Below are 21138 nucleotides of genomic sequence, written 5' to 3'. Positions count from 1 at the left end.
ATAATAAACTGCTGGTGAGTGACTAGAGCCAGATGAGAATGTCTGTTAAGGTCAGATTCCTATAGGTTATCCCGGAATACCCGAAACCTACTAAGACCCTCAAACTCCACCAAATACCAACCAGATAGCCAATCGGCACCCTTCGAAATACAACGCAAGGCCTTTGTACTTTTGAACCCTCTCAGTTGCGGTAAAGCTGTTATGTTTCCTTGTTGGCGACGCTTCATCCAACACGAAGGCAGTGGAGCAGGGAAAACAGTCAGATATAGCGCTGTCCAACCCCTGGGTGAAGCTGGTGAACAATCGGCATTGCGGCACAAAATTATGGAAGCTTGCAAGATAGGATGCAGAACCCCCCTCCGAGAATCCCCCAATTGAAGGCGTATTCTGGCCCGTCCATTTAGATGCCCTTTTTGCACCCAGCACATACTGGAGAGCGCGCCAACCTTGACCTTCCTCAAGAGAAGACGACTGAGTGTAAAAGAGTCAAGAAACTATGCTACCAGCATTTTTTCAGAAATTCAAAAATACTAGACAAAATTAGCCTGAAAGCAACGGTTTGCCCCTCACCAGAATGTGGACAAAACTCATGTACCATCCCGATTTCCCGGGCGTCCAAGCATTTTACCAGTTTGTTCGACTTTTGTTTACCTTCTTACGCGTTTCACGACTCTAGGTAAATACAACTTCTTAATGGTGGAAGTTAACATTCCCGATTAAAATTAAAAGAATCCTCCGTTCCTATTTTTTCAAACAAAGCTGCGGTTACAGATACACCACACACCGTTGGATTTTCCTAAATTACTTAAACACGAATGACTGAGGAGCTCTGGGGCCAAGTTACGTTAGCGTTCGCGGCAAACGTGTCTTAAACGTGCATAAAGGCGTACTAATCCTCATCCCTGTCTCATTTTGAACACTAAGATAATGAATTTTCAAACTCTTACACAGATCCCATAACACCTAACCGATTAAAATCAACTAACTCGAAATGTACTGAATGTACTGAATGGATTTGTGAGACAGGCCGGACGTGACGGGCTACTTGGGTTAAACGTTGCTTTTCATAAAGGTTTTTCCGGCCTCCACCCTGTCTGGTTACTGCCTAGGATGGTAATAATTTACTTTTAAACTTCCGGTCTACTTGTTAAGCAATGGGTATTTCGACCGATGGAAGGAAAAATTTCACATGTATCCCATTTTGTCACCAGTGCACGGGACCCACTAATGAAGGACAAGTCAGAGGTTATTGATTAAAATTAATACACGCTACAATCTGCTGAGAAGTAAACTTACTTAATAAACCCAGTTCAGTGTAGTTCAGTAACGAAGAAGAATGAAGATGGGTACATACCAGTTTGTTGCATGCTGAATCTGCATTCAAGGTAATCGTGCTTGCCTTTTGGCACGTAGATTTCAAACACATTTGATATCAGATTCCATTTACGTCTGGAACAATGAATTAACGTATTAAACATTTTGATTAACCGTTTTGTAGCTTCGAAATAAGTGGACCAATGTATTTAAATATATATTCATTTGGAAGCTAATAGGGCAACAGATGCGAACGATACTTTCTTCAGGAGGGATATCGATCGGACGTGACATACTTAGGACATTAATTAACTACATAAACTTAATGACTTGGTTAACATGCATACTTGACCCAAGTTACTCGGCTTGCTTACTTGCACAGTTGACACATACACTGGCTGAGTTATGTCAAACTTTATTATGTAGTGAGACCAACACACTCATGCTACAGCAAATGGCGTGAATCAGCATAACCATCCGACTGGTTTCAGGGCTTGTGTTGTCAGTCGATCCTTATAATAAGGCATCTACCTTAAGGAAACCCTTGAAAAATGAGAGGTTTCGGTTCTTACGGCGAATACGACAACGCCTGAAACATCCACCAAAATGCACGTTCAACGGGATTTTTGAGACCAGGTTTTTCGGCAGTATGAACCCTCCTTGATAGCAAAACCCTTCGGTAAGCGGACAAGAAACAATTTTCTGATGACAAATAATATTCCGGTGCGAACCATACGCCTGCCGTACACCTGACTGAAAGTAACAAATGACTCGAAGCCAACCACCAAGCAATAAGCGACTGTCATTTCTGAATGGAAGCAGCTTCACTAATACTGATACACTACATGTGTGTAATCCTTTTCCTAAACAGATAAGTTGTAGGTCTTGGCGAATCAAATAAGGCGGTTTGAAGAGCTTGTATACATGTTGTCAGGTATGGCAAATAGTTAAAAACTGAAAAGATGTCACCGAACAACCTAATGAAACACCCAGTACTCGAAAAATTTGAGTCATTCAAGCGAATGCATCCCCTAAAAGGTTGGAGATGCGCCTGACGGTCTTCCACACTAATATGTTTCCTAAGTATAGGAAATCTACTAATTAACTGATATTCTCCGTGTGTTAAATTTATGTTTGACCTCACATACGTTTGAGCGTAACTGTTCGATATCCCTGTTTAGGTTCGAATTTAGGTTGATCGCTAACCTCAAGTTGGATAAGGAACTGTTTGGGAGATGCGGAATACTTAATTGTGAAAAGGGAGGAGTTCCCAGTAATTTGAAGCGGGTTCATGCACATAGGCTGGCTAATACCACCATAATACCCAAGTAATGACGAATTGTTTAAATGAGCTTACTCGTACTTCCAAATGGCTCATCCAACAGCGTCCATGAAATGGTGCATGACCTTGTAGCAGCTGGCAGATATTCTACATTGCGTCTGATTTTTCCTTACACGTGTGGAGTTCATCTAAGCGTACCTTGGATAGTAGATCAATAAACGAGTTAATCCGTCCAACTCAGATAAATCATGAAATTATTATTATTATGAAATTTTCACAATTTCACAATTCCCCAGAAGGTCCGTACTTGGCAAAAAACTACAGAATAACCTTTGTAAAATGTTCTTGCTTACAATTGGGGCGGATGTTTTGTTACCTGTCTTCAGTACGTGCAAGTTGTACTCGAAGGCGCAATGTTATTTTATGCTCTCACCGTTTGTATCGAGCAATTTTTCCGCTTAGTTGTACTGACATCCCAGTGTACCATAGATATACATGGTATTGAACCGAGCTGTCGTCTAAAAACGAATATAGCCCGTATTCGTATGTATTAGTGGAAATCTGTCAGCCAGAATGCTCACAAATAATCGATGTCTGATGACGATATACGCACTATGGCTAGCAGAAAATGCGCGTTTCACTTGCGTGCGAATGTGAATTTTCGTTTGCTCTTGATTGTCCCACACATCCAGATAACCTAAATGCAGCAAAACTGGATCGGACTGCATTCCCGCAGTTTGTGTATCTTGTGACGCCTTGCTTTATTTTTGACGAGCTAATGATTAAGTCAACTGATTTAACTAACTGGAAATATGAGCATTTTACACATGGTCCAGAATGACAAACATCCTAACGGACCGGTGTTTTCGGGTATAATGAGTCGATTTCTTTACCATTTGATACAAATTCGTTAGTTGAAACAAACTTTGGCGAATACTTAAAGGGCGAAAACTCAAGAATGGTCACGAAATTCAGAAAAACATTAAAACCGTATAAAGTATCAAGTTGTAAGCGCGGTAGGCCCGTTTAAGATTGAGCAGGATTTTGTTACTCGGCTACGAAATTCCACTCATGTGGATGAATAACCCCTGTGTTGTGGCTGAAATTTCAACAGTAATACCTCCCAAAAGAAAAGTTGTTATGCAGAATTTCCTTGATCCTCCGTCATATAATACACATCACGACTGTCAACAAACATTGTAAGAACTCTTTCTGTTTCGGTATCTCTCCTCAGACTATTGCAGTTCAAACAATATGTAGCATGCTTGCTGCTCGAAGGTGTATTCACAAAAAAATTTCTCCCGAACCGGCCAATTTTCGGGTTGCTCGAATGCTTACAAATTACCAGCATGTAACTATTTTGGCCTTCCCAGATTCTGGCTATCAGATTTTTCCTCTCTTCCACTTATATAATGATGCTAATGGATTGTACTCACAATAAAGTTAACGCAGTCGATTCTTCTAGCTTGTCTCAAAATGGGTTTTCTGTTTTTCGTAAAACTGGTCTCGCGGCTGGATTACATTACAACTGGATTGTATGAAGTGCCATACACAAAACCAGCAAGAAACATGGATGTTTACTTCTGTACAAGGAAGGGAAATTCAGCCCGTAATAAAACACATGGCTAAATTGAAACTGGGAAAGTAAGAAAGCACTGTTTCACCAGTTACGTTGCTATTGAACTCTCACTATTCCAGAATATACGCAGCACTAGGTGGGAATTTAGGATATCAAACCATAACAAAGTTTTGAAAGACATTTAAATGAGGCGGATCACATATATTATTGTGATATGATAATAATATGTCATAATATAGCGTAATATTTAGCATATATAACATAATCTATGATCATAATATGATAATAATATATATATATATATATTATCAATAAATGAGTGAATAAATATAAGTGTATATTTATATTTATGAATCAATCCTCCCACAAACATCTAGATTATGCAAATAACTACTTCGCCTTGATTGTGTGCAACTCATGGTACTACGACCTTCTCAGCTGGTCGTCAGTAAACGTAGTCTCGACTCTGTATAGTTTTGCCCTATAAAGCATGTGATTTTTCACGATATGGTTTGGTTTGCGTGATTCGCCACAAAGATTGTGCATGAATTCGATCTAGGTTTTCTATATGCTGCCCACATACCTCTCATGTCTGGCTGCCGTGGAAATTTGCAGACAGTGTGGTAGTACGATGAAAGGTAACGTTTGTGTCAAACCGCAGATGGTGGTCGAAGCCCTCAGCATTCGGCATTAGCCCTCGGTATTTAGGCGTTTAACCCATCATTGATCAGTTGGTCGCCGGATAGACTACGGTATTCTGAGTCACGCTGCCATTGCCCCGCAATGTCCCGATTGCTAAATTTTTCGTGCCATTACAAATACCTTGGAATACTTGTTGGAAGCAGGACAAAACGGGATTCTGTAGATTCGAACGTTGTCGTAGGACGCTGTAATTCCGCCTAAAAATACACACTAGTACATTTGTCATAAAAACTGACACTGTCAGGTAGCTGTGTGATTCGAATGGGTGATTAACAGAGGATATTAAATAACACACTTGGATTTCTTGGGATCTTCGTGTATAGTGAAGTTGAGCAGAACCCTAATAAAGTTAGGGATATAATGTAAATTTTACCCATTCAGGTACCAATGTTGCAAATTGCGGGCAGTTTCCCAAAAACTTGAATATTATGCTTTATCCCAAGATAAAAACACTGACAATATTGACAAATTTATTGAGTAAGACTTCTCCGGGGTGACGGCCAAAGCGTATTCTCTGTTCGCTTAAGCAAAGACCTTGGAGAAATCAACGAACAGAACATATGTCCCTTGGTTTTCTTCGGAAAATCTCCGCTGTATTTGTTACATCGTCAAAACTAAACCAGTGGTACTCTTTTCATTCTGAAATTCAAGCGATCCTTTCAGATGAATCGCTTGTTTGAAGAATGTCCATGTTAGGACGATTTGGTCCGGTGCGAGGAAGGGTTTTATCAGCATTAAAATGCAGGCTTACTCTAGCGTAACTCTATGCTTTCTGTCGACTTCCTTATTCTTGGAATAAGGGACTTATGTCACTGTTCTCTTAGCTAGGTGTGAATGGTATAATACATCGGTTGGATAATATTTGAGAAGTGTAACCTGTGTAGGGAATATGGTTTTATCCGGATGCAGCAAAAATTAGGACCGTTTCTTGTTTTGNAGCGATCCTTTCAGATGAATCGCTTTTTTGAAAAATGTCCATGTTAGGACGATTTGGTTCGGTGTGACGAAGGGTTTTATCAGCATTAAAATGCAGGCTTCCTCTAGCGTAACTCTATGCTTTCTGTCGACTTCCTTATTCTTGGAATAAGGGACTTATGTCACTGTTCTCTTAGCTAGGTGTGAATGGTATAATACATCGGTTAGATAATATTTGAGAAGTGTAACCTGTGTAGGGAATATGGTTTCATCCGGATGCAACAAAAATTAGGACCGTTTCTTGTTTTGGTATTGCCAATGTGTTACAATGAATGCCAAGGACACCGTCCGAAATCTCTCCACGAACCTCTCTTACATACCGATCGGTGGTATTTTAATTTGTGTTTGCGAATGCATTTGAGTGCCATATTATTTTTCACCTAGATACACCCTACTTGCTGGTACGGTTCACGGGCTGAAATGCGGACTGCAAGTTCATTACTCCAGAAACTTTGTACCACCGAAACAATGCCATCCAAATCTGGTTTAAAGTATAACACCGGAGTGGTAGCCTCCTTAAACGTCGACTCAACGCATTGTTTATGCACTGGACACTAGAAAACAATCCTATATTGCTAATTTACCAATTACGCAGGCCAAGAAAACCTCGATTAAAATTTAACTCTTTTGTGCCTATATACCTTAAATGCTATTTTCACACATGCAGCACCTTCTCGCAAGACTTGATTTTTATGGTAATTATAGCTGAAGGAGCCTTCTGACTGAAAGTTTTGTTGCCAAACTCGAAGCCACGCGAACTCAGTAGAGTTCTGATTTTTCATAAATATCACAGCCCCAGAACTCTGTATACTCTTTCTGCAGGCACAACTACATTGCTTACTGTTTCCAACTCTGTATGCAAACTAATATCAACTAAATTTTCTGACGTTGGTTCTGTAACAAGAAAACTAAGCTTTCTCATCTCATATTTTGTTAACGATGATATCTCATGTCTTTGAATAACGCAACATAGCGTTTCCGGGTCGTTTTAACTGTCGCGTGACATTAGAATTTATTGATTTGGAACTATTGAACAAACAATAAGACATCTCTCTTCTCCTTATCAAATGGTACAGCTCATCGTGAAACGCCATTCCTGAGCAGAATCAAGGCCAACAAATGATAACACGAACAAAATAAATCTTATGGGTACAGATCACGCAAGTTCCAAGGCATAAGATGGCCTATGCTTCAAGTGGATCAGTGGGTTGACGAACGCACCAGGCTTACCTGAACGTCAGTGTGACTTAACAGAATAAAGCGTAAGACAGCGCGGAGGATTGTAAGCAGATCACGCAAGTTCCAAGGCATAAGCTGGCCTACGCTTCAAGTGGATCAGTGGGTTGACGAGCGCACCAGGCTTACATGAACGTCAGTGTGACTTAACAGATTAAAGCGTAAGACAGCGCGGAGGATTGTAACGGCAACGATTCTGCTGCTGTCGGTCCGAATAGCCCATTAGTAGGACCTTTCAAGGAGGACCGGTGAACGAACACGAAAACTTTGAATGTGAGTGACTTGGTAGACAAATTTCGAACTACGCTCTGATCGAGGGACTCACGAGATCTTTGAATACCCACTTGACTTTTTAGACTGAGGGACAAATTTTTGAAAGTTTCAACTCGGAAGTTTTTGCGGCTTAAACATGGATAATTTCATGAGAATTTGGGCTGTCTTCAAAATTATATCATGACGTGTATATGTATTTTAGTTAGTATAACGCAGGTAACGAAGTAAAAAAGAGCACTGCATCCTGATCTTTCTGTGGCGGAGATCTCAAAACGAAGACACGTGGGATAGCCTTGTTAAAGTGCCAAAGATTCTCTCAAGTCCAAGCTAGTTCTTATTAGAATGGACCTCAGTCGTGGCTAACCTTGGATGCATAGAGCATATTGGTGGACACCGCAAATAGAGATGCATACGCATGGACGCCTACACATGTGTATATACGGTAAATAATAAAGCCATGAGTAGTTTTAGGACGGGATATTGGCCTTGTGGATGCCGCTTACAAAACAACCGCCGTGCTATTGGTTACCGCAGAAAAATCAAACGGACCAGTGAGATGACCGCACTGCCCTGATAAACTCACACGCAAACAGTTGCCCTAATTAGGGTGTTTGATCAATCGCTTCCGGCGCAGTTTCGCATCGAACAAAGAACCCCTTCACTGAGAGAAAAAACATCGTTCATGCTCTGTTGTCATGTGCGTGTTGATGCGGCACACTGGTGTGGCACTCCTTAGTAGATGAATGATCAATTACCTTATGTCTGACTGACCATGTGCGCAGCGATGAGGTTAGCACACCTACTGAGTCATGGCTAAAGTGGTTAAATAGAGCCCTGTGAGCAACGTCTACTACTGGGTAACGACCAACAACTTTGCTAGGTACACTCTGGAACTTTGACGGATGTTCAGTGGTCTTTGAATCCTTGATGTTGCTCAGACTAGTGACCTCGACCATTTCAGCATTGCCAATGAGTTTGCTGGCCTGAAAGGAGCGTGTTTTGTTGTTTTTGTTTTGTTGGTTAAAGAACTCCATACCGTTTGCTCTTGTGGGTGTGCCTGTAAATGGTCTTTTTCTAAGATCGATGATCACTACTCGCTAGGAGTGAACAAATACCGAACGAGGAACGAATAAATAGTTACCGTGGTAGCAGCTTAGTCGTTGACAATGGACAGACAAAAAATTGGTTCTGGAAACAAATACAGTCTGAGCAACATGTAAACGTTCTCATATGAATAGCTGGAACTTCTTTGGCATTATTCCATGATGTCGGACAACGAAACTGACAGGATTGCTAAATTGTTTGATTTCTTTTTAAGTAGAGTGAGGTTACTTCTTCATTACAGTTCCTGATCAGGGTTTAATACTGTTACTCGCGTTCTAGACAGGAGATTTCCAACTCTCGCTTTTCAGTAGTGTACTTTTTGGGCGCTTTTTGATGTTTCACACGCATTCAGTATAGCGCTTTTGTGAGAAAAATATACACAGTACAAAGAGCGTTGCAAATTGTTACAACTACTCTGCTGGTACAATTGTGAGTGATGTGTAGCCATCTTCCGATAGTATCCGGAACCCTTCGGACGTTTCCAAATGCTGTAAAGGCAGTGACTGCATGTTTTTGTTCCAAAAACTGGAATGCCTTAAGTTGAAGTCTCTAATATTTGTCTCTCAGCTCTTACCGGTTCTCCAATAATAATAACCACGAGGGTCTTAAAAAGTTCGGAAAACCCTTTCATGTTTGTCCCATTCAGGTTTTTTCCTCAAGACAAATAAAATATCCAAAACCATCCCCTCGGTTCATCGCTTTTCAACTTTTGTTATGATGTTGGGTAGCATGGAGAGGTGGCTGGTTTCAAATGTCATGCATCCTCATTGAGACCTAATTGGCTGCTGGTTTGTTGTTCGCAGTCAAGATCAAATCCCACACAAGTCAAACAATTCTTGATCCAGCGAATCCTCAGTAGACCAACAGGTAAAGTAAGCTGAGGTAGTGGGGTAGAATAGAACTTTCAACCGTCACACATGTCCAAAGACTACCACATACAATGCAGGCAAACGGTCTGAAAGGGGATGTTTGCTAGTATCTGATTCAAAATACTACTTTATTCTCCATCATTGAAGACGTACGCTTAGATGAGTTTAGGGGCATTTGATTGAAGGTTATTCTGAAAGACATACGACAATACAGGTATGTAAGTGTCTGTCAGTATAGCAACATCAGTATTTTGGTGTTCCTTGCAGAAGAAGCTCTGAAAAATGCTTCAGTGTTTTGACAGACGGAGGAGTTGATTGGTCCGGAAAAATCGTGCCTTCAAGCTTTCCAGCACTTCGGAGGGCTCATCATATTCTGCAAGCTTCGAATAACGCTCTTCACTCTGAATTACAACAAACCGAGCCTGTTGACGACATTTTGATGCAGCGTCTTTAAGAATGTGAGCGGTTTCGTGTTTCAGCGAATCTGGTAAATTCTGCGGCGTACTGGCCTTGTTTATTGTACCTACGGTTGCTCCAAAGAGCCGAATTTTATGACTTTTCCCTCTTTTGGACCAAGCAGAGGAGTGTTCCGATACCTGTATGCCACCTACATCAGTGCACTGACTTCCATTCTGGTGTTTCAGTAGACAGTATAAACTGCCAATCAAACGACAGGTGATCGACGCTGACACATTCACCTGACGAATCCTAACCCAGACAATAGGGACAGAGGATTGCTCTTCGGGAATGCTCAAATCCTCTCATCATCATTTTCGCTCCGTTTTCATCTGTCCGATACATAGATAACTACTCTCGTGTCAAGAGCACTGTAGTTTGAGAGGGAAAAGAAACTAACCGATCAGACATTAAGGGGGTAGCTGGGAAATACTTTGATAAGGGTCACATGCGTACGCAATGCGTGTTTTATAAGCTTCAAACGTTCTGGAGCCCAGCCCAAAGTCTGTGTCAGTACGGTTCGAAGAAAACCTAATATTTTCACCCAGTTCGACCATAAAAGCTAACGTCTACCTGACTAGGTTTTATTTCGACAGGAACCTCAAATGCACATAAATGAGTGATAGTCCAGAACCACTACGCTGTTTGCATTCAAGTAGCCCATAATTATCACCCAGAAACAATTGTTATTTGCTTCAGTTTATGGACTGTCAGCGTGCTTTTGAGAAATATCCTTGTCAAGCCAATCACTTCATGGAACACTTGCTCCCATACATATCACGTGTTCCAGAAAGCCGATGAATGCATTGAAATCCGCAGAGTCTCAAAGTCTGTTCTCCGATATTTTCAAGTACAAAACTAACGGGTCAAAAGAATGTCATTCATGCCATCAGCCAGTATTACAATCCGAATGTAGACCAGCCTACCTGAATACCTATTTGCAAGAATTTTGCAGACCTAATCGCCTATGGATAACAAAAAGAAATAGCAAGCTTATTGTTGTCGAATATTTGGCTTCCGAATTCTGACCAGCTGGCAGACGGTTCCAATGAAGGATATTTTTCCAACTAACTTAAAAAAGATAAGATTTACTTGAATTGATAGTTCCGTTCTGGGGTGGAACCATATTAAATTGATTTCTTACCACAGCTTGTATTTGCGACTTTTCGGCAGGCGAGGTTTAACAGACGCCATCTAGATAAACATTACAGCCAGTTTCTTTTGTTACTTAAGCAATGTATTCTTGATTCGAATACCCGCCACTTTCGTTTAGTTTCCTTCGAGTTAATCATGGCAGTTGGCGAAACAATAGCAGAAACACCCCCACAGTTGCAGGTGCAGTAAGGTGGGACATGCGCGTAGGAGGCAAACGAGAAATCGATAGGTGCGTTAAACAGAATACCCAGATAAAAACTATATAATCTCAGCCGTCTGTCTGAATGTTTGCATGTCCTTCATTGCTGCACAATTTTTCGCAGAGCGAGACACGAAATATCATGTCGGTTAAATAGTGAATGGCTGCGCATATGCTACCCAAATGGTCTTAAAATGACAGTGTTACCGGCCGTCTTCCTCTAATGCAAACACTAACGTTTACACAGCTTTCAACTGCACGTAATTAATTGTATACATTTTACGACCGTTTATGTCATAATTCGACGTAGGTAGTTAGTGCAAACAATGTGAACAAATACTGGGATATGTGACAATCAGAATAGGAATTCTGAAAGATTATTTACAATGTTCGTTTGTGTTTAAAAATAGGATATTCCCACATTTATCGTGAACGTAACGTCTGTCTGATCAATACACCTCTTTCTGCTTATGGCTATTTCTCGTCCAGCATAGGGAAGACTGTAGCGATTCCTCAGATTCAAGTGTTAGGTACGTTGAATTCCATCTGACATTTGAGACCACCAGTAAGGGAGCTGGAAACACTAACTCCATGTGGCAACACAAGACACAGCAACATGACATCAGTGTTCAACACCAATGCAATGCTGTCATACAACCATGATTTATTTAAAAGCCTTATTGTAAAGAAAAGAGTAAAGGCGGACGGGGAAGGGACTTTGTGCTAGCTTATCACAATCATTCCGAGGTGCCTATACCTCCAGACATTCACTCAGAGGATTTGGATAAAAAACAGACAACAAGAACGCTACTGACATCGGTTGGCAGCCATATATTGTGGTGTCCTCAACCAGGTACAGTGAGGATCATGCGGTCCTCATTCTGGAAGGCGAGTAGCACTGACAGCACCCAAGAGCTTCGTGATCTCCTTCATACTCCTCTGCCAAGTCAAGGGCTGGCCACCTCTCTGTTTACGCCGCTCTGATTGGACATGGAAAACAGCACTCTCTTCGGCAAACGATGGTTCGGCATACGTAACACATGTCCCAACCAACGCAGCTTCTGGTGCTGGACACATTCTTCAATGGAAGTACCCGTTACACAACCGAAAACACGCTTTCTAACTGCCTCGTTACGGATTCGCCGACACCAACCCACACGAGCTATGGTTCTCAGACAACGATTGTCGAACACCTGAAGACGTCTCAGGTCCGCTACTCGAATAGGCCAAGTCTCACAGCCATACAACAAAACAGCCCGTACTGTAGCTTGATACACACGCCCCTTCAGATTCAGGGATAAACCATTCTGACGCCATAGGCGTCTCAGCCAAGTCTCACAGCCATACAACAAAACAGCCCGTACTGTAGCTTGATACACACATCCCTTGAGATTCAGTTTCATCTATGGGTCTAATAGCATTGACGCTATCAGAGAAGGCAAACCCGTCAAAATCCTACTTAGGTAAAATAGGCTAAACCAACAAACAGTTATCCGTTTGTGATTCACAGTATTTCTTTCACGAATAGGTTTGAAATAGGGCGATTCTGTTGATGGCTGGACATTGTATTTGCAGTAAATCTGAAGAATGTATACGTAGGCATGGCAGAAGGAGCCACAAAATTCTTCGGGATACATTCGTTTTGAACCACTGTCAGGTACATTGAGGAAAGTGATTCTGTATCGTTTGTTGTGTTCATAAAAGATACTGTATGCAATGGAAATGCTCGTTCCTGGAACTCTGAGAAGTGTTTCAGCAGGTACTCCAACTTGAAGGAGAGTGAAAATGAGGTTGGACAATTCATTTGCATTTGGCGGAATACTGATTTTCTCTTAACTTTCACGTTTAATCTCGTGACCTTTTCTGAACTCACGTTACCTTGGCCTTGCCTGAGGTCGGTTTCATTTAGGTATGAAATTCTCATTGAGTAATAATTCGTGCTTCAGAAACAATTCAAGCGTCCCTACTTACATAATGAGGACGTATTTTAATTATACCAGAAACCCAACCAGTGGTTCCGATCTGTGAGTCAATAACCCACTAACATACTGTACCATGGTCTGATTCATCAGTACGTTCAACGGAGACTTTTCTATTCTGCTTTGTGATGTTTTCGTGTGGAGCAAGCTAAGGTGTTTAGTGAATTCTGGGAAGCCTTGAGATTTGAAAATGAATGACAGTAAGTAGGAACCGAAAAAGAGGCAATAGATGTTTCTGAAACGCCCAGTGTTTGGATCTGTGAGGAACACTCTTAGCTTTCACTGGAGTTCCAAGTTTTGATTGGTATTATCTGGGATCTTACGAAGATGTGGCTAATCTCTATACTCATTTGATGATAATTTATCGTGAATGACTAGCGGTGATTTGTAATTGGATGTCAAAAAGACTGGATTAAACAAGATTCCTACATGAGGCTTGCTAACCTGCAAAAACCACATGATATCAGGCCTTTCGGTGTGCGAAAATTAGACAATTTCAGGCACCAAACAATACAACATTAAATTCACCGGTTTCCAAACTTTGTTCCCTCTGAAACGCTATTATCACATTGCCTCCCAGAATTAATCCCAGAAAAATATGTGGTGTTGTTGTCAGTCTTTCTGACCTCATTAGTAACTTGTTTGAATTACTTTCCTGAAATCCATGTAACCAAAAACTTGGCCAATTCAGTGTGTCAGCAATTGTTGTGGGTACAAACTGCAAGCGGTATCCAATTTTCTAAGTTATTAAAATGCACAAAACAGGACTATGAACCACACCATCGAAGACATAACGTAAGACTCCAACCCTGATGATTTGCTGCCGTAGAATCGTAGTTGTACGTGGGTTGGGATTTTGTCACTGCCCAGACCTAGACAATACGACAGTCAAGGTCCTCAATCAAAGCCTTCGTCTGGAATGTCCAACCGCCAGGCAGCATTATTTGGCGTGAGATGCCTGTGCACTGCCATCTCTACAGAGGAAGTTGCCCCACATTCAAACCATGAACCTGGAGAACCAGAAGACTGTGTAGGCAAGACATCCAAATGGTTAAGGCCTGATATTAGCTACCGTGCAATTGGTTCTCATAAGGTGAAGGAGGCACATAAACCGTAACACCATGGTTAGTTTTGACATCTTTGCGTGGTCTATATGAAAATATTAGCCTTTTTTGAGTAAAACGAATAGAAGCACGATGGTAAATGCATTAAAAAAGCACAAAAAAATCTAAACGTGGGATAAAACATTTAAAATCTGGAAGGTTGTCGATTTTCTCTAACAAATCTAGGAGTATGTTCATTAACATACTTGGTAAGATTTATAAAAAAAGCTCTCTTTAATGGCTTTGTTGTAATTTTAGCCGGGGTGAAATTCGCATATAGTGGAGTGTCATAATTGCGTAGTGTTCGTTTACTTTACTAGAGGATCCTTTTAAGCTTATAAGCGTGTACTGTACTGTAAATCGCTGACCTTATATCCAGAACATTGAAATCTAGTAACCGGCCTCGATTTGTGGATATTCCAAGGCCATTCCGGGAATACACACCGAAGAAGTGTTTGCTTTGATCTATTTTTTGAACAGACGAAAAATGCCATTCTCATGTAAGGAAGGTCTACACGGTCGTTCGGTGTCTGAAGTGCGATTTACTGGGGTGCACTACTCCCTGAAACACTCACATCCTGAAAGCAATAAATTCAGTATGGCATTTTAAATTGTCTTTTGCGGCAGAGTCAGAATAATGATGTCAGCAGTTTTGTAACGTTTATTTAGCGCACTTGTGGTTTCATCATCAGCATCATCATCATCATCATCATCACCATCACCATTATCATTATTATTATTATTATTATTATTATCATTGTCAGCTGTAATAACCGCGTGCTCGTCGTACATTGGTTGTAGCTGCTGCAATTTCGTTCACTGATGATTTGGGGGGGGGGGGGGGGGAGATGGGGGGGGGGCCACCACTGTCAACTGGGGGGTTTGGAAAAGGAGCTATGCATTGAAGCAATAGCTTGGATGCACGAGCGCCATTGAGGGCGCGACTGGGTCATGTCTGACAATGTCTCTAGCCACTGGTGTGGCCCGTCTCGGGGTCCCCATCCAGGAAGACGGCAGTGACCAGCGCAGCTGAGTTTTATGGTAATGGCTTTTATACTTAGCTGCCAGCTCGCTGTTTGACCGCCTCTGGCTCTCTTCCACCCTTCACGTGGTTGTGCGAAAAGAGCCCAATCGTGGTTTACACGCGAGAAGAACAGGCGGGAGGTTTTCAATGGATCTCACTTGGTCATGGTACCTTAACTCTGACTGTTTGTGTTTTTCACGGGTGATTTTGTAGAAAATCGATGCTTGGTTATGAGATTTTCATGGTTATTATCCCCTGCTTTGATAGACACCTTAACATATGATATTAGAAGGTATCGTCTAGAGGAGGGAATCATCTCTTATCTTGAAGCAGGGTAGAAATTACGTGCTGATGATACGCTGATTGAACTTAGATTCACTGCGTATGGAAAAAGTCTGATTTAGCGTTGTACAGAGATCGTCCAAGCATGCGGAAAAGGTGTATAGCAGTAAACAGTATACTGTTTAGTTCGCACGACGCAAGACTGAGTATAAACAAAGCCGGTGTATTGTGTGCAGAACCTAATGTCCTCTAGCTAGTCGATTCATATTTACGTACTATTTCACAACCTACTCTTGTTTTAAACTTGTTCACAATTTCCCATAGAGTGAGTGTAATCGAATGACAAATGACAACCTCTGTTTTGGACACTGGAAAACAGGTTACCTATCTGTTAAGTTCAAAGTATTAGCCATAGATTTAGATAGACTTATCCAACATTTTTCCAGGGCTGGATACCAAAGCCTTTAGTTATCTTTGAGCAACTTTCGCTAAATAAAAGACGCACAAAGAAGAAACAGTGGTCGACAAACAGACGGTAAACAGGGACTTCTCCACCGGGAAGGAAGGAAATAAAGCTACCTGGGATAAGTAATGTGCTACTCATAAGTTTGCTGAAAATTTTTCGACAGTCGACGACCAATTTCGCCCTTCTTGGGACTCATCATTTAGGCGAAGTCCCCGAGTTTCCGTCGGCCTTATGTTCTACTTGGAACCGAATTGCACGAAAATAGTGAAGTACATTCTTTTGCAAACAAATTTTGTTTTGCGAGAGACTCACCTGGAACCCAACTAAATCTCTCGTTTGTGGTGTTTCCAAGCAACTGAATGTGCTGCATTAGGCTGCATCATATTTCATTTGGTACGAGATTCGAAATATCGCTTGGAAACATCATAAACGAGGTAATCAGCTGGGTTTCAGGTGAGTCTCACAAAGCCAGATTTATTTGCAGATGAGTCTATTTCTGTAATATCTGGGTATATTTTCATAAATATAAGGAGACATTTGATTGCGTTAGCCTGATTATTTTATCTAAAGTTTTTCCTGCGTCTCTTTTGTACCAAAGAGCATTAAAGACGCGCACGATATTTGCATCAAAATATGCTCTTTAGAGTTTTGTGTTGTTCTTGTGTAAAAACATATTTTACGTGTTTGTGGCACAAATGTTTGTTATCTGTTTCCACTGAAATGTGAGGATCTACACTTCTAACGTTTTTGTGGCACTGCTTTGTCCGCTACTCTAACTGGTCTTCGAAGCCCAGCTCATGGTTTTTATATTATGCCTCACTTCTGCTGACCTAATTATTTTTCGGTGGTTGATTTGCTTGCCGGATCACCTTGCTTTATGGATATACTTAACGATCCAGGATCACTGAGTTTAGCCTCTGCTGAGCATACAAACTGAAACATTATTCAACCATAATATTAAAAGTTTAAACCTTCTGAACACTGTTGTATCGACGAATGTGAGGACTACAGAACACGGTACTTGATCCGTTTTTGGAAAAGTAGGGTTGTGAATAATGGAACAACACCAAGAGTGAAAGACTTTCGGCTATCCTGTTTCACTTGTCCTGCTTGTTTTCTAAAATTGAGGGTATGCTTACAACATGTTTGCAATCCTCTTCTTATGGGCTTTAACAGACTATTTGGCCACAAAACAGTAATGTATGTGGAACGTAACAACCATGTATATTCGACTGGTTACAAAATTGGATATTGTGATGCCACCAGGACGGACATGTTCGTTCATTTACGGCTGCTTGAGGTGCTGAAGCAGGAATTAACCAAAATAAAACCCACGACGCGGCACGCCCAGCTTCAAAGTCGGTGCTGATTAGGACAACAAGCCCCATAGACTTTTATGTTGTAACTTAATTTTTATCTGACCTCAGCAGTGGGAACTTGAGCTTGATGACAAAGCCCCTAATAAATTATTGTTCAATAGTATTGAGGGTTACTTGTGTACAAACCGTCCTGGGTTGATTAAAGCTGATCGCTGTGTCAAGGATGACAAAGCCCTAATAAATTATTGTTCAGTAGTATTGAGGGTTACTTGTGTACAAACCGTCCTGGGTTGATTAAAGCTGATCGCTGTGTCAAGTAGTTGAACAGCTTAAGCACTAGGGTCTCTAGAGTAGCGACATTTTCGTGAGTCTCCCTCTAGATGATTTGTACTTATTGAAAAAAGCGTTGAAATGCGGTGTTCCGTGAGTTACCTAGTATGAAGCTAGATACCAGCCAATCCTTGTTTTCTGTGGTTTATGCTTCCGACTACTTTTCTCCTCACAAAGTTGGTTCACAATGATAGGAACGTCGAGAACTGGAACATTTCTGCGGTTGATACGATGTTTTTTCATCACTAACCAACTTAGCCCCTTTAATTTTGGGTCGAAAATTCGTGTATTGTTCCGCTCCATATTCTCTACATGATAGACTGATTAAGACAGGAAATCCACAAGTTGTTCTCAGACACTTTTACGGAAAAGTATTCTCTCACTGTCTGCACTTGTTGGGATACGTAAAGCCACGGCATCGCATATATGTTAATACAATGGTCCTCATCTGTTCGCAAAAGAGTTTTGAGAGCTTAACACCTTGACATAACAAAAATTTGTTCACTTGAAGAGTAATTCTCTTGCGGATACTTTCAATAATGCCTTCCAAGTCTATGGTCAGGGGCTTATGATAGAAATGCTGCTTGTGTAGGCAATCATTATCATGACTGAAACTTTCGACAGAGCCCGGTGCGAAAGCCAGAAGATATGGCTGGAGGGATTTCGGCTAGTGCCATGTCTATTTGAGTCTTTACCTGAACATTCAAGAACTGCATCTCATCTCGCATCATTTCATATTTGTTTAAATTTCTTGAATCCCGCAAGGAGCAACCTGTAGTTTGTTAGGATGGAACCATTTTGTTTGATTCTACGCGTAGCGTGCAGCAAAACGGTCTTCGTCAGTTGCGAAATGCATCTCAGACTTGATGGATTGCTCTCATTGTTAAACAAGACCTGTATTTTGGTATAGTTTGAGCAGCTGAAGGAGATTATGCAGGTGATTCTTTGCGTATCGGAAGGACCACCTAACTGAGCCACAGTATACAATAATTCTGGCATCTCCGAATTCCAAAATGCTTGCTGGAAATTCATCTACTCATAAACCAGAGCAGAGAATTTTTCGTAGTTGTGTTAGAAAATCGCTAATCTGTATTCTGTTACCACACAAGTGACTTGTGATTACTGTGTATATCGAGGCTTCTCATGGGATTATTTACCGTTGTGATGAGTCTCGTATATGGATCCACGTCTGCAATACAATTTTTTTGCTTCTGTTCATCCAGACATTCTAGTATCTCACAGTCGTAACAGTCAGCTGTCCTTCCTGTCTACCTGACTTTGAAACACTCAAAATCCCACGGATATTACGGCACCAACTGACACGAAAATATCCAGCCCACATTTTTCGCCATCGTCTTTTGGAATGTGATTTTAAGTAAAGTGGATAATTCTGTGAAGCAGAGGGCCGTGTCTGACACATTATTTGCTGACTGAGTTGGTGTTTTTGCGTCAGGCCGAGCTTGTGCACTACTCCCGGGAGAAGCCTAGCTTACGATAACTCCCAAAAGCGATTGACTGTAAATTGTTCGTCCGAAACAAGTGACTAAGTCTGTTATGCGCTCATGTTGGACTGCACGACTTTTGGATGCCAAACAGTTTTGATGCAATTTCGGTGACGATTTGGGGGACCCAGTGTGATTGCAATCAACATCCTTTCACCCGTAATGGATTGTTTCCGCAGGATATTTATGAAAATACTGCTGCACCCTTAAAAAGGCCAGGACACATTCCATGAAGTTCCATATTTAGACGTGCGATTCACACCACCTAGTATAGCTCGGATGATGTTGAAGTCTTCCATTCCCATGTGTACAGATTGGAGCTTACGTACGTCAATCACTTGAGGTAAAAAAGTCGATTCTAAAAATATTAGTCCTGATTGCTGTTTTGTTGTTAGGCTGTTGCATTTTACAGTCATTTGTAAATCGAAATCTAATTAAAGCTATCCACAATTGGCGTATACTTCCTGAAATGCCCATCCAAAACTTCTGTTGCCTGGAATGTAGGAAATTGTTGTTAGCTGGATTTTTTCCACAAACCAATGGGAAGACAAATAATTCCCTCTCCAGATGGCAGCCGCATAACAGCGCATGCATACGCTTCACACTATCGAGTCTCACATGTCCCAGAATACAGACACCACTTGCCTGATTTAGGGGAAGTTTGACCGTATCGATTTGATTAGTCTTTTCTCCATTGTGATCGTTTGCTAGACACGCACAACTCTGCTTCGAGCTGTCTCCTGATCTCGAGACAGCAGTGCACGTCAATAGAATAAGCAGAAGACCTTGTTTGCTTAAGAGAAATTGAAATAATGAGGGCCAAAAGTCTTTCGCGAACTGGAATTCACCATGTTTACCATGTGCGTTTGGATAAAGTTCACGTATGCAAGAGCTTCAGTAAACGTGATTCGGACTGACTGCTTGAGTACATGATTAAGCCCATCGGAAAAACTTGTCAATGGGATCGGTCGAAACCGAGCACTTCAGTGCGGTGATCACTTTTAAAGGTGATTTAACTAGATCTGCGTCCGTACCCAATACATACGGTTCATTGCCTCCCTCCCTGCATTAGTAATGTAACTGAACAAACAGCATGCACATTACAATCACAGAAAAATTCAGTGACCCAAGTGTCACATCGAGAGGATAGAATCAAACGTTGACGGGCGAAACCCCAAAGGGTACCAAAGGAGTGTTGATCACCAGATAGAGCAAAGCAAATTCAACGAACTCTGGATTAAATAAACTAGAAAAGTTATTCAAATGCATTGCCGAACGCAAGGCTGTCGCAGCTGAAGATAAGTAGGGCCAACGTTTCAAAATGGAAGCCATAAGATGTATGACGTGTGAAGATACCACACTCGCAAGCGAATTTCTGAAAGTATGGCATTCTATGGTTGAGTAAATCAGTCAGGAAATTAGAATTGATAAAGTTGTGCAACTTCAAGAGCAGGAGATCGGAAACCCTATCGAATAAAGTAACACGGTCGAGCATGAAAGAGACAGTCCAAACGGCAGGGTCAACCGCGAGGAGAAGTGCAAGAAATGTCAAGGAATACGAATTGGTTGTCAAATCCAGAGTCTGACCAATCAGGGCAGTATGATTACGTACCGCAGCAAAGATCATAAGTGAAACACACACAAATCATATCTTTTTCTTTATCTTACGGGATCTTTTACACCTCCTGTTCATTTCAAGGAAACTCTGTAACTAGAGAGGGTACTGAAAGGAACTAAGGCGTTTTGTTTAGGCTAATTTTGTGAAATGTTTGTGCCGGCCTTTGCTGCCTCGAATGTAAACAGACCCAATGTTAGAAAGCTCCCAATGGAACACTGGGCAGAGAATATAACAGTACTGACAGAAGAATGCAGACCTGCTTAGAATGATCTTGGACACGTACTTTACAGATTGACATTTGTCTCGTGATTCGTAGCCACGTAGGTAGAGCCTTGAAGTAAGTCCTGATGGTTCACTTTCGATTGTAGGCT

The 21138-nt window shown here is 41.3% G+C and overlaps 2 protein-coding genes across 2 annotated transcripts in view; one reads left to right on the top strand and one right to left on the bottom strand.

The window, feature by feature from the left end:
• The window catches only part of T265_03975 (hypothetical protein), a gene marked incomplete at both ends in the record, with an annotated part of 58683 nt that overhangs the window by 4390 nt on the left and 33155 nt on the right, over nt 1-21138 (top strand). The window lies entirely within an intron of this gene.
• Nucleotides 1-21138, bottom strand: part of T265_03974 (hypothetical protein) — a gene marked incomplete at both ends in the record, with an annotated part of 53783 nt that overhangs the window by 1523 nt on the left and 31122 nt on the right. The window contains 2 exons of the mRNA XM_009168581.1: nt 5173-5217; nt 8117-8458. Of these exons, the coding sequence (XP_009166845.1) occupies nt 5173-5217; nt 8117-8458 (387 nt within the window). The remainder of the gene's footprint in view (nt 1-5172; nt 5218-8116; nt 8459-21138) is intronic.

Source organism: Opisthorchis viverrini, assembly GCF_000715545.1.
Source record: "Opisthorchis viverrini unplaced genomic scaffold opera_v5_61, whole genome shotgun sequence".
Classification (NCBI taxonomy): Eukaryota; Metazoa; Platyhelminthes; class Trematoda; order Opisthorchiida; family Opisthorchiidae; genus Opisthorchis; species Opisthorchis viverrini.
This window is presented reverse-complemented; position numbering and strand designations above follow the sequence as displayed.